Here is a 17,237-nt window from a genome sequence, read left to right on the forward strand (position 1 = left end):
TCCTGGGGGAGCTGCGGGGTTTCTCTCCTCTGCTCCCTGTGGCTGTGCTAAGTGTGTGTGCGGGGGCTGCGTGCGCCGGCGCGGGGAGGGCAGTGGGTTATTTGGGGCAGGTTGGGGTCCCAGGGGCGTGCGCCTCTTGACACTGCTCTTATTTCTGAGCTGGTTTCAAACCAGGGCAGAGCTGGGATTCCAGCAGCGATGTGGTGCTGGCTCTGCACCCAAGTGCTCTGCGGCACCGTTGCAGCGGCCGCCAGCTTTTCCCTGGACTCTGGGGGCCAAATTCAGCCTCCGAGCCAAGCGACACGGGGAATCGTCACCTGCCTTGCACAGGTCTTTAGCATTTGCACACCCCTGCGTGTTGGTTGCCATCTCCCTGTGTCCCATGTGTCCCCTGGTGCTGGTGGTGCCTGTGCCACCATCGCACTGGCTCCTGGCAGCGGCATTTAGGTTTGAAACATCTGTTTGCAGAATTGGGGAGCAATGGAAATGCGGCTCCCCTCCTCCCCAGAGACTCACAGTGTTACCAAAGCTGGTGCACAAACCACTGTCGTTGATGCTCATATGGACATTGTCCCATTAACCTGGATTTGGACAGGGGGACGTGTGTGAGCACCCAGCCTCTCCCCCCAGCTGCATGACTTGGTTAGGCGATAACTCTTGCGCTGTTTAGACTGCTGTATGTTGTTGTGGAGCTCCTTTCAGTCATGTTGTGCTCAGCTCTGCTGCAGGGAGAATAGTTTGGGGTAGTTTGTTTCTTGGCTTCTGTGGTTGTGGTCTGTTTGCTTCCCCACCAGCCTTGGCTCCTGGGGGAAAACCAACGCACGCAGGCAAAGCTGTGGACTGCAGTGGTGGGCTGGGGTGAGCGCTGCTTTGATTGCAGTCGCTTTTGATCCCCGACAGAGATAAAATCGCTGCCCATCAGGGGTTCCCTTATTATGGGAGAAATTCCACCGAGTTCATTTTAATAACGCTCCAAACCCAATCTCTTTGCCTCAGCTTGTTTTTCGTGGCAATAAAACCGCTTGGCATGTTCCCGTATTAAAATACTCCAGCCATCTGTGACTGACTCTGGATAAGAAATTTCATTTTAGCCATCAGGATTTGTATATTATGGATTGTGCTGCTTCCCTGCTTCTCTCCCCCCTCCACGTTCGTGCTCCTCCAAGGCTGGGGGGAGCGTTCTGGCTCTCGGATGCCGATGCAGCTTGCAGCACGGGTCACCCCCCCTGAGCCCACAGCGCACTGGTGCGGAGCTTCAGAGAGCAGGCAGCCCCTGACCTGTGGTGGGACCATGCGGGTGATGATGGAGGAAAAGCAGATCTTGTTTGCTGCTGGATTGAAAAAAAAAAAATAAAAATCCCTAATCTGATAGCTGGACATATGGTCAAACTGCCCAAAAATGGGAATTAGGGCAGCAGGAAAATATGTGCCAGCGGTGAAACCGGTTGGGAGCAGAGCTCCTTTCCTACCGGCTGAGTTCAAATAGGTCACAAACCAAATGCCTCGGTGCAACCTCTCCCGTTAGGGGATTAATTGCTTCTGACAGCCTGACCTACGGCTGTGAGGCAGGTTCTCTCTGCCTGGCCCACTTGCACACCACCCCCATCTGTAACTTGCATTTTCAGAAGTGGCTACTTGGTCCTGGTGTTTTCCAGTATCTTAAAGGAAGCACAGAAAGCTGCGTTTGTCCTGGAGTTCCCAGCAGAAAGCAGTTGAGGGGACTCCCAGGGTGACATGGGCTGCTGGTGACCCCATGTCTCCCCAACGCAGTGGCTGGCAAGGTGGCAAGGTCCCATGGGTGCCACACCAGGTCTGGGGGACATCCCAGGGGCTGCATCAAGCAGCTGTTTGTGCCCACTGACCCAGCCTCCATCCCTGATACTCCCAGGTGATGGAGGCTGCAGGAAAATCCTTTCTGGGGGTTTCTTTGAGGGTCTCTGTGTCCCTGGCAGTGATGGGGCTGCCTGTACCTGCCAGGGGAAGGACAAAGCCAATGGCTCTTGATGTGCAGAGTGGTTTGAGCACAGGGACACTGGATTTGGGGGAGGCGAGAGCATCCCGGGGCCTCATCCGCTGACTGGGAAGGTGACCCCAGCCAGGTGTGGGTTGCTCTTACTGGGAGGCTTTTACTGGCAGATAATGCATCAGTTGAGCTGGTGCAGGGATGTGTCAGGAGAGGGTGAGCCTCCCCAGAAGCTGCCGTGTGGGCCTGGGGGTTTTGAGCTGCCCCAGAGACGAGTGGAGTGGCTGGAAAAGGGGTGCAAGAGGCTTCTGGCCCCAGTGCACAGCCATGTCATCTCAGCAGGGCTGCACTCCCAGGTGGAAAAGCACCTTCATTCCTATTTAATGATAACAACAGTCGCATCTGCAAAACATCTGCAGCCAGATGAGTGATGATGGAGCCTCCCGTTACCAGGATAATGGGATGACTGTCCTGGTGAAAACAGAGGGTCTGTGCTCACTGCGGGGCTGGCGTGAGTCCTGCTCCACATGGGGGTCAGAGCTGCCATGTCCCCCTGTGGCTGTTGGTGCTGCCGGGCTGGAGGCCAGCGTGGGGCGGCCAGCACCCCTGCCATGCACACAGCTAGGTCAGGTTGGAGAAAAAATGCTGGTACAGGGTCATCAGCAGAAGTGCTGTAATGTGGGTGAAGCCGTCCAGGAGCTTTCTCTCCAAAAGCCGTGAATTTTGGCACTGCGGCACAATTCCAGGGCAGAAATGCTTCTACAGACCAGTAGATGTTTGCCCAGCACAGTTCAGACGTAATCCAAGTGCAGCTCAGTGTTTTAATCCACGCTGGGGGGGGTGTTTTTACGCCAAACTGACAGACTCAAGGTCAGGCCTTTGCTAGTTGTTTTGGGGCTAAGCCATAGGTTTTTCATCTTTCTTTCCTTTGCTATCTGGAGGTTGTGTCTGATGTTGGCAGCGCTGGAAAGCTTTACATCCTCCTCATCAAACGCCAGTGCTGTGTTCAAAGATGGAATTACTTAAATTTAAGATGTTTTTTTAATCTCTTATCCCTAACGCAAAGTGCTGTTGTGTTACCCTGGGGGAAAATGATGCTCCATGGCTCCAGGGGAGGTTTGGGCTGGTGGCTTTGCTCCTGGGTCAGCTGGGGTGGCTCTGCCTGCACCCATCGCCGTTTGCCTTTAAGGTTTCTCACCCATTACAGCGACATGTAATTTAAACAGAAGCACTTTAGAAGTCAACTAATTAGCACCAGGGAGACATCCCCCCGGAGTTCGGTGCGGAGCTGTGCCCTCCTTTCTGTTACGAGATAGTTCCGGCTGGAAATTACAGCGACTGCAGTTTTTGGGGAAAGCAAGAGGCTCGGTGGCTGCGAGCTGGGTCAGAACCGGAGCGGGGAGGGCAGAGCTGGAGCAGGGAGGACAGAGCAGGCGCTAAAGCCCAATTGATAAAAAAGGAGACACTCATAGATGGTAAACCTCCACCCGGGACTTCGAGCGTGGTGGGGAGGTGAGGGCGAGGGGAGGCAGGGACTCAGCCCAGGTAGAGTTTGCCGGCGAGCCAGCCCATCTGGCCAGCGTCCCCGCTCACCACGGGGGTGCCGAGTGGCAGGGGGGCACCGGCTGGTGCAGGGTTTGGTTGTTGGATCTGGCCGTGTCGTGGGCGTGAGCCGAGGCTGAGGCTCAGCTGCATGAGGATCTGAAGCATCTCCCTTTTGTTCCCACTGCACCCTGACAAATGGGAAAGGACCGGAGTTTCTCCCGGCATTTTCGGTACGTCTCTCCGTGGCGTGCATGGCGTTGGATGTGTTGGGAATGCCTTGTGTCCTGGTAGACGTCCCCGCGAGGTCTCTCCTGCCTCTCTGAGCTGCGGGGACTCTGCTTCCCGGTGCTGCTGTGGTAGCAGCATGAGGGTTGGGGGGAGCTGAGCAAAGCTCAGATGAAAAATTGGGCGTGGAGAGCTGGGGAGAGGCAAGAAGAGCGCATCTGGGGCTGCTTTGTCTCTGTGCCTCTAGTCCAGGGGATGGGTGGTGAAGGTGGAGGCTTGAGGGTGCTGCGTGGTGCAGGTGCGAGGACTGGGGACCCCTCGCTCCTGGCCTCAGCTGAGTGTGAGCTCTGAGCAAACTTGGGGCTACTTTTGCCTGCTAGAGCTGCTGCCACAGCCCCGCTCGAGGGGACGCGTCCTGCACCGTCGAGTCTCAGTGCCCAGCTTGGGCTGGGATGGGTTGGGTGAGCTCTGCGCCTGCCGCAGGACGAGCCCTTGTGAGAGGGGATTCTGCATGGTGCTGGGCTGGGGGAAGGCAGCTCGCAGGCAGCTCTGAGAGGATCTGCGAGTGACTGGCCGGGGAGTTCAAAATAAGAGTGTGGCAATGGCCAAGATGTGCTACACATCCTCTGCTGAAGTGAGCCCCAGAGCTGAGCGGCTGGGGATGGGTGTGCTGGCAGATGGGCTCCTACCAGGCAGTTTCCCACCCCGTGGCACCTTGCTGGTATCCTGGCTGCGCTGCATTGGAGAGGAGGTGCACCGGGGTGTAGCACACCCTGGACTGGCGCAGAGGTCTGAACTGTCCAGGGTTGGGGACACCTTTCCCATCCCATCTCCACCAGGGAAAAGAGCCAGAGCTGACCTGGAGCACCAAAGAAGGAGGAAGCTGAAGGCATGAGGTCAGCACTGCGTGGCACCCAAGCCCTCCCCTGGGTCCGTGCAGCTGCAGGGTGCTGGGACAGGGGTGCTGCACCCCGTCCCAGGCTGATCTCTGCAAACAGGGAGGTGCATCCACTCTCCTGCTGACCAATGAGGCTGGGCTTGTCCCATGGGATGGCAAAGTGCGGCAGAAATAGCTGCAGTTCTGTGCTAAACACCAGGCACCATGCACCCTGTGCTGGTGCCAGTGTTGGTCCACGCCAGCACCCGCTGAGCCTCAGGGTGTCAGGTGCTTGGGGGATCCAGCCCCAGCACCACTGCGGCACCGTCCTGGGCTCCCCGAGGCCACGCTGCAACTTCTCTCAAAGGCTTCTGCAGCAGGAAACTTTGTGTGCTTTAATAGGATTATTTTTAATAGCCAGTTTGCTCCTCTCCTTGCTGAGACTCTGTTTAACTTCTAGCACTGGATCAATTCACGGTGAAACCCTTACAGCATGTTCTTGCCACTGGTTTTTGTGTGAGCTTCGCTTTGCTCCTCAGCCCTGATGTTTGCCAGCCCGCGAGTGAAGCAGCAGTCACTGCAAAGTGGGGCAGCCCCGCTGGAACAAGCAGGGCCGATTTAATTTGGCCAACTTAAATGGGAATGAGCTTGTTCTGCCTGCAAGGAGTCTCAAATTATCCCAGGGCTGGGGTCCTGCCAGGACTCGCTGTGGTCGTGCTGTGTCCTCCCCTGCCACGGGGCCGGGGCAGCCTGCATCCCCACTTACAGCTGGGGGAACCGTTTATTAGCACGATTTCACTCTTATTTTTTTTAAGTTGCTGCTTAATCATCAATTGACTATGAGTTGTACCAACGTGTTACTTATTTTAAATTAGCACCAACTGCTTCGCGTGAGCGTGCGGCAGCCTCGCGATCTGTCTGCTCCTACTCAGTGTGAGCAGCAGCTCTTATTTTGAGTTCTGCCTTTTGTTGAGGGGAAACAGAGGTGTCCTGGTAGATCTGGGATTTGAAGCCTCCTTCTCCAGCTTCACCCCAGCTTTTGAGTTCCTTTGGTGAAGCTGCCTGAGGGATGGGAAGACCTGTGGGACACTCCTGCTAACCCAGCCTTGCTTCGTTAGCAGCCAGCAGTTGTCCCAGCCGCGTTGTGCTGGTGGCAGGAGGATGCAGCCCCTTGGAGCTCTGTGTCCTCTGCTGCCAGCCACGAGTTTGGCCCAGTTAGAGCTCCCCCAGGATACGTGCTCCTCGGGTGGTTTGAAAGCGATGCTCGCATCCCTTCACCGCTGCAAGTGTCAGAGTTTGTGTTAATGTAGGGAGCGCGTTCTCATGCTCCGTGAGGTGAAGAGCACTAATGAACCTCACAAGACCATATTGTCTAACGAGCAAATGCAGCTGCGACACGCAGCCCGGTATGGGTGCAGGGAGGAGTTGCTATAGAAACACACCGAGAAAACAGCTCCTCTAGAAGCCCCCAGATGTGCGGATGGCGGGGCAGGAGTAGGTGAGCGGGGTGAGGTCTCACTGTTGTGATGGGAGAATGAGAAGAAAAAGGATCTCCTGGGGTTACAAGGGTGAAGCCTTGGTCAGTGCAGATGCACTCTCTTTGCCCCCTCCTGGGATCTTGCTTTGTGCTTACTGTGCATCCCTGAGGGTCCCATGGAGTCATTGTAGGGGGGGTGGAGGCCACTTGGCTGCTGGCAGAGCAGCGCCTGCTGGGCAGAGCAGAGGTGACCTGAAGTGGAGCAAGCTCCCACTGGTGTCCCCTTGCCTGCAGCGTCACTGTGCCCATCCTCGTCACTGCAGAACCAGTGTCTCCCAATGAGTGTGAGCCTCCTGCTTGGCTGTAAGAGTTCTGACTCCCTCACTTTGTTGGAGACGTGCGTGGGATGGAGCAGATGTGAACAGTGTCCCCAGCATCTCTGGTGTCCCTGGCCTTGTCATTTGCAGCTCTGGGTGGGACTGAGGCTGCTCTGACTTTTCCTTTCCAGGTACAGCTGGATCCAGAGCTCTGGGCCACGGCTGCCCCAGCCTCACTCATCTTCCTTGTCTCTTTTCCCCAGGATTTTCATCCCCAAGAAGCATCGGCAGCGGTTTGACGAGGTGGTGTCGCAGAGCCTGATCAGCAAGCTCTGCCGCTCCAAGAGCGAGCACCACAGCAACCGCCTGCGGCGCAGCCGGAGCGAGGACCACCAGGAGCGGCTCCTCGTGTCCACCCGTGCCAGTTCTGTGCCCCGCAGCTATGAGGAGGTTGGCAAAAGCCTTCGGAAAACCACTTCGCTCATCACCAGCAATGTGGCCTCGGGGGCTGCCCGCAGGTAACACCTCTCCTGGACACCCTCGAGGTCACAGCAGCAGTGTCTGGTTTTGCATGGATGGTGGCATGGGGGCAGGATGCCAGGGAAAGGGAGCAGACGCTAGGAAAGGATTGATCTTTGGCAGGATGAACAAACCCCCCTCCCTCTCAAAGGCTGAGAATATTTACACCCCTTGTCCCTGCTCCAGGCCACCCTTTCTGCCCCCTTGCTGCTGTAGGGCTTGCTGGGATGAGCCACGTGTGGGGCTGAGAGGGCACTCACAGGTTGTGAAGGGATGTCAGCTCTTGTATTGGGTGGGCAGCAGGGTGCCTGGTGATGTTGGTGGGATGCAGGGTCTCCAGCAATGCCAAGAGAGTGCTGGGCACCCCCGTGTCAGTGGGATGGGGGTACCCAGCCGTGCCAGGGAGGTGCAGGACACTGAGGCACTGAGCAGGCAGCATTATCCTGCCCTGCCCGGGTGGGTGTCAGTCACTGGTGCACAGGGGATTAACCCAGTTTCCATGGACTGTATGGCCAGACCTCAGCAGCCCACAAGGGCCAGGGAGCAGTGCTGGCTCCTGCTCCTCTCCCGTCTCCATCTCGCAGACAAGAGAGCAGGATTTGGCTGCCAGTGCAGCTGGGGAATCCTCCTGGGAGGGCTGCACTGCCACAGGCATGTCTAGAGCTATTCCCCAGCCTCCCACTGTATCCAGGGTGCTCGGCTGCAGCACAGCTTCCTGCCAGGATAATTTTTGGTGTGGCTTATCCAAAATCCAGTTCCAGAACAGTCTCCCTCTGTGACAGTGCAGGATCGGTCCCTACAACAGGCTTTCTGGTTGTAAGTGATCTCGGTGATGCTGCCTCCCCCAGCTCCCTGTGGGGAAAGGCTCCCGGCTCCAATCAGCCTCCCAGCAGGGAGAGTTCCTAATGCTCCTTCCAAAATTTCCTGGCTGAATTGAATCTCTCTCTCATCAGCCTGTGAGATCTTTGTTCGCTAAACCATGTTCTTTCTCTTATTTTATGCAATATATAACCTATATCCGTGTTCTGCTTCAAAACCACATTGAATTTGAAGGACTGGTTTTATGAATTTGGCAGTTAATGCAGAACAAGGGGCCATGCTCGGTGGCTTCGCCCCTGAAACAGCAGCGTCTCTTTCTGCCCCCAGAGCATCCAGATCCCCCAGCCCTCTCTGAGGCTTTACCTGGGCCATTCTGGATCTGTCCCCATCCCATCCCACCCCACCGTGCATCCTCAGCACTGTGGACTCCCCCTGCTCCCTGGTCTGGGCTGGTGGTGCTGCTGGGTGGGCAGCTGCACTGTGTCCATCGGGGGCTGCACCCACCTGCCACCCCCTCTCCCTGCAGGCAGGGCACGGCCAACAGGACAATTTAACACTTCAGCATTGAAGGGGACCTTGTGGGGACACAGCAAGCATCAAGACCTTGGGCAATCCACAGATACCCAGCCTAACAGGGCTTTGGAGGAGCCAAATACTCATTGGACTCTGATTTCACATTTACTTTTCTCCCCCGCAGAACTGTGCGAGTCTATAAAGGCAACAGAAGCTTTGGCTTCACGCTACGCGGCCATGCCCCGGTGTGGATCGAGTCTGTTCTGCCAGGTAAGACAACTGCCAGCCACAGGATTCAAAGACACTTATTCATCTCTGGTCTGAACATGAAATCTAAGTGCCTGCTGTTTGCTAGAAAATAGCAAAAGGGAATTTAGCGGGCTCAGTGCTGGAGTTTCATGAGTTCAACAACTGGTGTCTTTGGGACAATTTACCTTGGCTTTATGCACTTTCCATTTTGAAAGATGGAAATTGTGTGTGTTCAGTGAACAACCTGAAATCACACCTGTGTTTCCAATGTGAGCTTGTTGCTCTCCTTGGTGATCAGCCCAGTCCATGCAGATAATCCAGCTGCAGTGGATGCCTTGCCCTGGGCGGGTCCCTGGGCATGGCTGGAGAGCTGGGACCCCATCCCTGGCTGCCAGCTGAAGCCCCTCTCATTCCCCCTGCATTTAGGGAGCCCGGCTGAGAAGGCTGCACTCAAAGCTGGAGACCGAATCCTGTTCCTCAATGGTCTGGACATGAGGTAAGAGGCTCGAGGGGCCCTAGGGGTGAGAAGTGGCCAAGCACGTGCATGTTCACACATTTACTTACGCGCAAGAGAAATAAGAGCTGGTCACCCCCGAGAGCTGTGTACCTAGGTGTATGAGAGGTTTTCATAGAATCTTGGAATGGTTTGGATCGGAAGGGACTTCAAAACCCAGCCAGTTCCAGCCCCTGCCATGGGCAGGGACACCTCCCAGTGGATCAGGGGCTCCAAACTCCATCCAACCTGGCCTTGAACACCCCCAGGGATGGGGCAGCCACCACTGCTCTGGGTGTGTGTTTGTGCCCCATATGGTGTTCTTTGATAAAGGCTGGCTCTAGCAGTACTATTTTGGTTCCATCCCTGCTCCTCCTTTGAGGTCTCTGTGCAGGTAACCATGTATAATGCAAGACCAGTTATAGAGAACTGGAGTCCCAACTGCAATCCACCTGATCTGAGCCACTGTGAGCTAAGCTGGATGAGTTAAACACCTGGGGTTCTGCTTTTGAAAGGAACAGAGCACCAGCGAGCCCATGAATTGCTCCCAGATTGGGATCATAAGCTTAAACACACATGGGCAATTACATTTCCACCCAGAAGCTGATTTGTGCCCAGCAAAGCAATCGAGCCAGCGTCGAGCGTGCCCCTCGACAACGCAGTGTCCGCAGCCCCTATTTCCTCGCGTTGGTCTCACCACACAAAAAAGCAAGAGCGAAGGGTTAGAAGAGGCTACACGATAAGAGCGAGTGATGAATATTTAAAGGTTAAATATCTGATGCTGCTTCTGTCAGTGCTCGGGGTTTCACATTTCAGCTGATCCAGCGAGCTGTTGGCTGATGCAGCATTGCCAGAAAACAGAGGAGACAGTCGAAGATTGTCCTCGGAGCCCGCATTTTGGCAGGCGTTGTCCCAGGCTGGCCCGTACCTTTCTTCAAGGGCACTCCAAGATTTTTTTTTTCCACTACAAAAATGCAGTTTACACCCACCTTGCATTTTCTTTTCAGGCAGAATCAGGACAGGCAAGGAGAGCCCCATGGCACCGTATCATTTAAATGAAAAGTTTGCCCTCTGGGTCTGAGCGTGGTTTAATCTAACGGCAGAGAGCCAGCGTTGCAGCCCCGCAGGGTGCTCACAGGCAGCCTCTGTGGTTATTCCTCGCTGCGGGTACAGCAGAGAGCCTGGCCCCGGGGTGAGATTCAGACTGTCCCTCAGGGAAGCCCTTTTCTGTGCGGCACAGAGACCCAAGCAGAGGTGGAGAGTCGCAGCGGGGCTCAGCACCGCTTGGCTCTGAGCAGAAAGATGAGGGGGTTTGTGCTAAAGGCAGCTGCAAACTCCATTTCACCCCAGCTGCCTGCAGAGCTGCTGTGCGGGCTGGCAGCCTGACCCCAGCTCTCCTGTGCCCGCAGGAACTGCTCCCATGACAAGGTGGTGTCGATGCTGCAGGGCAGCGGGGCGATGCCCACCTTGGTGGTGGAAGAGGGCGTCGTCAACTTCTCCAGCGGTAAGAGTGCGGGGAAGAGGGTCTGGGGCTGCGGGAACCCCACGCTGGCTCTCGCATTCCCTGTGCAGGAGGGAATTGCCAACCCCCTCCGGTCAGCTCCATGGGTTTGATGCAATTCCTGAAGCCCAACGCTGCCTGGAGCGCTGCTCCTCTCACCAAGGCGAGTGGCCGCCTGCTTTCTGGTATCGGGCTTAATCTCAGACTTGGCTGCTCTCCAGAAGGGTTCATCCTGCTGTATGATTGTCCTTGACAGCCCTTGCCGCTGTCTGTTCCAAGCAGTCTGTGCCGTGTGCTTGACCAAAGTAATCCAACCCCGTGCATCCATGGCTGCTGTGCAAATCCCACAGTTGGGGATGGACTGTGCTGTTCAGAACTGCTGCCGTTATGAATAATTTAGCCTGCTGCTGGGGAGTGAGCCAGCAGGAGATGAGGGGGCAACCCGGGTGGCTGTCAGCGTGATTTCAGCCACAGGGCAGGACTGTGCCCAGGGCAGAGCTCGATGTTTCTGAAGCTGTGCGGAGGCAGGAGGGTCAGTGCATTATTGGGGTGCTGCTCCGCAATGCATAGGCACAGGAATTAGGGACTGGCTCTCCCCTCTAGAGCAGCAAAGGGCTTTCCTGAGCTTCACGTTAGCTATTGTGGTCCATGGACTTACTGCAACAGCCACAACTCAAGAGCAGCTGATCCTGGGCACAGGAGGAAGGCAGGGGCAGGCACAGCTCCAAATGAGCCATTTCACCTTGCCACCAGGCTGTCTACAGACTGAAATCTGATTTTGCTGGGGTGGCAGTGTCTATATCAGCACATTAGGACATGTATTTTTATGGAGCACGTGTGGTGTTTGGGTGCAGCCACCCTGGCTGTCCCCTGGACCGACCCCTGGTTTTGGGACAAGCCTTCTAACCTGTCAGTAAGGCCCTTTGTCTGTTGAATTTTCTATTTTCTTTCTACCTGCGCCTTGCAGACTCTGACTCTGCTGACTCCCCGAGCACCTCCTCCGCCCTCACCTCCCTGCAGTGGGTTGCAGAGATCCTCCCCTCTAGCATCAAGATCCAAGGAAGGACCTTCAACCAGCAGCTGGAGCACCTGCTGACTCCACCTGAGCGCTATACCATCTGCAAAGCGCTGGAAGGCTTCTTCCAACATCGGTAACTTGTTAGCAGCTCCATTCCTCTAACACTGGTACCTGGCCTGGTAGCAATGCCCATGTCGGAGTTGGTCTCCAAGCAGAAGACAGACCTCAGCTGCGAGGCTGTCAGCACTGAGCCCTGCTGTAATTCTCTTCTCTGTTTCCCCAGTTGTGATTTTCACTGTGCGTGTCCACAGGGCACAAACCCACCTCTTACCAGGTGTCCTGCCTGAGGACAGGGCAGATTTTTAGCTTTTAAGGTTAATTCAGTCCCTCCTTAATCCCTCAAAGCAACCTTGGTCCCCCCCAGCTTGGGCTCTCTTGTTCTCTGGCTGTCCTTGACAGACACAGATCCTGTTCTGCCTCTTTCTGTAAATCTCACTGCATTTCATCCTCTCTTCTCACTCCTCTCAGCATCCTGGCTGCAGCTTTCCCCTGGCAGCAGAGCAGTTACGGCTGTGGCTGGCAGAGCCCCCGTCCTGCGGTGGAGAACATCCTCCCCGCCCTGCTGCGAGGGTCAAAACCCAGCCCCTGGCAGACTCAAGATGTTCAACAGTGACCTTGTTTTCTGTCCTTGATCTTTAACCTTCCTGCACGATGGCAAATAAGCCATCCCTCTGGGCACTGGGAGACGCGTGTTGCCTCTTCCCGCAGCTGCGGGGCTGTGCGGCTGCTCCTTGGGAGCAGTGGATGCTCCAGCCAGGCTGGCTCCTGCTGGTGTAAAACCTGAAGGATTAGAGGATGCAGATCTCCAGTTTGAGAAGGAAGTGAGGTAAAGTCCTCAGTATTTAGGCTGCTGATGGTAAGAGAGAATAGAATTACTGAGTATAAAGCCGTGGCATTGCTCTTGCGCACCACGGCGTGGGCTGCCCGCCGAGCTGCCTCAGTACCTGCAGGTGCTGGCGGGCACAGCTGCATAACCACCCTTGGGACCAGCTGAGTGAACCCTCTTGAGGCCCCGTGGTCACAAACGCTGTTGCAGTGAAGCAGAACTTACTGCTTTGTGCTCTCCTGAGGCTGCGCTGCCTCCACGGGGTTTCCCCGCTGGGCATTTCAGCCCGTGGAGCAGTGGCTGTGGGAGCAGATCCAGTCCTCAGGGTCTGCAACGAGGAAATGTCACCCTAGCAGGGTATTTGCTCTCACTCAGAGGCACAAGGATGGGACCCCCAGTGCCACAAATCAAGTCCCCAAGCCCCTCAAGTGCAGGGCAGCACATGATGCTTCGTCTTCAGGCTGTTGCGGCTGCCTGCCCCGGAGCTGCTGGCTGTGGGCAGGAGGTGCAGCGCTGGTGCTCACCTGCCCACCTTGTCTTCCAGCCGAATCATTCTGCCTGTAGCTGCCCTGGATGGCTCAGTGCAGAGGCTGCTGCTCCATTTAACAGTAATTCGTCATGACCTAATTGAATGCCTGTCCCAGACAAGCCAGCTGTGACGTCTATCTGCTCCAACGAGGAGGGAAATCCTCAAATCATAGAACTGTGGAATGAGTTGGGCTGGAAGGGACTTGAAGCTTATGTTTTTTGCACTGCATCATGTAGCTATCAGCATCGCTCAGCGGCAAACAGAGGAGATGGAGTCAGGACAGCCCTGTTCTGGGGTTTGTCCCCCAAGGAGTTTGCAGGTGATGAGCTGGCTGGCCCTGGTCACCACCCAGGAGGAGCAGGGGCTTTGCAGCCACCTGTGTCAGCAGCTCCTCCTCAATGCTGGAACTTTTGAATGGGAAGCAGGCCTCTGACAGCTGAGGAGTGGCGCCCAGCTCCACAGAAAAGGCAAATGAGTCTAAAACTAGGGAGAAACTTAGCAGGGAACTCCTGGCGGACTCCAGATGGCTCCTACTGCTTCTCTTCCCTGCTGACTCTGAGAAATCCTCAGTAATGAAGGCCTTGGAGCATCTGAGCCTCTTCACCCTTTGGCTTTCTCCTGCACAGCAGGTCCCTGGCCCTTGGAAGGCAGTGATGGTCCATTCAATTAACATCAGGACATCAGCTTTGTTCCTACATAGTGATCTCCTTCCAGCTCTTTGTAAGATGTTCTTACCGTTGCATTAAGGCTGCAATACTTGCTAAGAGCTTTAATGCATCATCTCCACCTTAGTTTCTTGGTAGAAAAGCAGCCTGGCTTTAGCTCTCTGACCCAAGACCGCCTTCATCCCCAAGGCTGCTTTATCCTCCTCACCGAACCAGGTGTTCAGCCCTTTCCTTGTCTCTGCACACCCAGAGCCAACCTGGGACCCAACCTCCAACACGGTGAGGCTGCTAGCCCAGCCACCTTCTCCAATGCAGTTCTCCTGGAGCCTGCCTGCCTGCTGCTGCCTAAGATTCGTGTCTTTCCAGGGTTTCTTTCTGCTTTCTGGTGCTCTTTTCCCCACTCTTACTGCACAGACACCCTGGCTGACTCACGAACCAGGTGCTGCCAGTCCCCAGGTGTTTGCTTTTCTCATCGGAGCCCGGGGAAGCGTGGTGGGGCTGTGCCAGAGGGATGTGCTCACTGCCCAGCCCTCTCTTTCCCGTTTTGCAGGAACATTGACACTCTCATTGTGGATGTGTACCCGGTGCTGGACACACCAGCCAAGCAAGTCATTTGGCAGTTTATCTACCAGCTGCTGACGTACGAAGAGCAGGAGCACTGCCAGCAAAAGATTGCCAGGTTTCTTGGTTACAAGTCCTTGGCAGGTGAGAGGAAAAGTCCCCGTGGTCCAGCATGGACACGCTGAGTCCCACCAGATCCTTGGGTGGTGAGGGACAAGTGGCTGTGGCTGTGCCCTGCCTGGCTCCAGCCCACACGCTGCCCGCACCGAGGGGGATGCAGAGCAGCGCAGAGGAGTTTCCAGCTCCTGTGACAGATAAGGCTGAGCTGTAAATGTCAGGTGGGAGGTTACCTTTGCTGTGCTATGGAGCCGTGTAGTTTTGGAAGGAAACTCTGCCTTGGAGGGGAGAGATGGCACCTGAGATGTTGCCTTGGGGGAAAAGGTTTCTGGAAGCTGCTTGGGTTGTCAGAGGTTAGGAAGTTCTGAATGGAAACTTGGCACTGGTGAGACCGCTCCTTGAATCCTGTGTTCGGTTCTGGGCCCCTCACCACAAGAAGGATGTTGAGGCTCTGGAGCGAGTCCAGAGAAGAGCAACGAAGCTGGTGAGGGGGCTGGAGGGCCCTATGAGGAACGGCTGAGGGGTTGTTTAGCCTTGAGAAGAGGAGGCTGAGGGGAGACCTCATTGCTCTCCACAACTACCTGAAAGGAGGTTGTGGAGAGGAGGGAGCTGGGCTCTTCTCCCAAGTGACAGGGGACAGGATGAGCAGGAATGGCCTCAAGCTCCACCAGGGGAGGTTCAGGCTGAACATTAGGAAAAAATTTTTCATGGAAAGGGTCACTGGGCACTAGCAGAGGCTGCCCAGGGAGGTTGTTGATTCACCTTCCCTGGAGGGGTTTAAGGGACTGGTGGACAAGGTGCTGAGGGACATGGTTTAGTGTTTGATAGGAATGGTTGGACTCGATGATCCGGTGGGTCTTTTCCAACCTGGTGATTCTACGATTCTATGATTCTATGAAATAGCAGGTTTAGGGGCAGCATTGAGGTCAGAGAAACAGAATAAGTGATGATGGTGGTGTTCCTCGGGATGTCTCCAGCTGGCAATGTGCGCAGGCATCATGGTTAGAGGAGGTGGGAAGTGCGGCTACCCCCGCAGCCAAGTGCCCACCCGGGAGCACTGCTCTCCCAAAGAGACAGACTTGGAAGGCAATTCTCCTCCTTCCCATCCACCTTCTCGTCACCTGGAGCCATGGCAACGCAAGAACCAGCTGTGGTTTGCTGAGGATTAGGGGCTTACGGTCAGGCAGCAGCAAAGTGAGGGCAAATTCGGAGTGAAATGTCTTAATGTTCGAATTTGGACTTCTTAATTGCTTCCAAATTCTTCTGTTCTAAGCTATTTATGTTGTGTCAGTGCACTTATTTTAGACTCAGTGTAGGTAGAAAGAGGTGTTGCTTGAAGAGAGACTTTCGGAGGAGCACAGATGTTTTAGCACAGCAGGGAGAAACAGCTCAAAGTCCTGGGGCAAATACTCCCTGCTGGGTATCTCCTCACCTAATTTGCACTCTCAATCACCACTGCTTTTGTGTGTGCAGAATCACGGCCCAATCTACATGTTGTTTATTCCCAAAAAATGAGTTTATGAACTCTAGAAGATCTCGGAGGAAGCTGATATATTTGCAGTTTGCAGCTGTATTTCAGGAATAGAAAGCAGGTATCTGCAGCCACTGGCAGAGGAGGAAAGCACGGGAGTACATCCCCCAGGACCAGGCTGTTGTCTCCAGGTCACAGGCTGGTCCCTGGTTCCTTTCAGTTCTCAGGTGGAAGAGGCAGTTTCTGACCACATGAAGTTCTGGTGTATGATGTGTGTGTCCATGCATGGAGGCATGATGGCTGATCCCTGAATCTGAGTTATTCCTTCATTTGGGCTTCTTCCAAACTCAGTGGCGATCTCTGATGTTTGTGTTGGTCTGTTGGATACCATGGAGACTGGTGCCCTGGTATCTTCACCCTGCTGAGTCCAAGCCTCTGCACTGTCGTGCTGGACTGCACGCAGACCAATCCCATAGACAATGTGGTTCTTCCAGGCAGCAATTCGGTGCTGGCCTCCATTCCTACCTCAGGGCTGGAGTTTCGTGCACACCGTAAGCTGGTGGGCACTGATCGTGCTGGCAAAGGCTATTGCATGGCTCATCTTCAGGCATCCACCCCTGCCCTGTGCTGGCAGGAGCATTTCTAACCTTCTCTGCTCCTCAGGGCCAGCGAGAGGATGGGGTGAGCGGCTGCCTGGGGGGAACGGGCAGTGCAGGGGTGCTGGGTGCAGAGCTGAGAGAGGAGCTGCGAGTCCCACGCAGCTGCGAGTCCCATGGCTTGGGGAGCCTGTGCTGTGCTGAGGAGGAGCAGGGGAGCTGCGGGGTCGAGCATGTGCTGGCCATGCCTTACAAAGGGTGTTTTCTGCTGCAGCTGAGCCAGAAGCAGAGGACCGCTACCGCAGCTCTGTTCGAGGGGCCTCCTTGTGCCGGGGAAGCCTTCGAACCCCCCGTCCCGAGGAAGGGGGGACATCAGGTGGGTGATGGGGGGCTGCGCAGGGATTCCCTCCACGGGAGGAGGAACCTGGGTCCTGGTGGATGTGCCTGAGCACGAACAGAGGGAAAAGATGCAGGTCAGACTGGAGGCTGGAATGGAAATCTGTGTTTTTAGAAACAGTTGAAATAAGCAATTCCAATAAGAGGCCACTCTGGCTGAGGCTGAGCATAATTTCTGATCCCTTCCATTGCTCCAGTGTGAGCTGATGCTGCTGGTCTGAGCCCTCCACTCTGTGAGGCAAAGTTTATAACTTCAACTGTGAACTTTCCTGAGCACCATGAAATTCACAGTGAAAACAGTATTTGTGGAATCCATATGAAGAAGATGGTCGTGGTTCAATGCCACTCTGAAACTCTTGAACTGCACTCATGGCATGAACCCTCCCTCTTTTCAGAGAGAAGACCCATAGCTCCCCATTCCTCTGAAAATCCTGTCCTGGTGCAGCTACAGGGCCTTGTGCAGCCCCCAGACCTCTAAGCTGCTCCCCTAGATGCACCCC

At 55.3% G+C, this 17,237-nt stretch overlaps 1 protein-coding gene across 8 annotated transcripts in view; it reads left to right on the plus strand.

Moving 5' to 3' along the window:
- The window catches only part of GRID2IP (Grid2 interacting protein), a 39,126-nt gene that overhangs the window by 9,675 nt on the left and 12,214 nt on the right, over window positions 1–17,237 (plus strand). For 4 of the 8 annotated variants that reach the window (XM_069869960.1, XM_069869961.1, XM_069869965.1 and 1 more), the window contains 7 exons: window positions 6,668–6,922; window positions 8,440–8,525; window positions 8,931–9,000; window positions 10,407–10,501; window positions 11,466–11,649; window positions 14,147–14,301; window positions 16,616–16,717. In XM_069869960.1, the coding sequence (XP_069726061.1) occupies window positions 6,668–6,922; window positions 8,440–8,525; window positions 8,931–9,000; window positions 10,407–10,501; window positions 11,466–11,649; window positions 14,147–14,301; window positions 16,616–16,717 (947 nt within the window). Of the gene's footprint in view, window positions 1–3,641; window positions 3,739–6,667; window positions 6,923–8,439; window positions 8,526–8,930; window positions 9,001–10,406; window positions 10,502–11,465; window positions 11,650–14,146; window positions 14,302–16,615; window positions 16,718–17,237 lie in introns of those variants that run through there. The other 4 variants (XM_069869964.1, XM_069869966.1, XM_069869962.1 and 1 more) reach the window with 3 other exon arrangements.

The sequence above is a fragment of the Phaenicophaeus curvirostris genome, chromosome 16, assembly GCF_032191515.1.
Source record: "Phaenicophaeus curvirostris isolate KB17595 chromosome 16, BPBGC_Pcur_1.0, whole genome shotgun sequence".
NCBI lineage: Eukaryota > Metazoa > Chordata > Aves > Cuculiformes > Cuculidae > Phaenicophaeus > Phaenicophaeus curvirostris.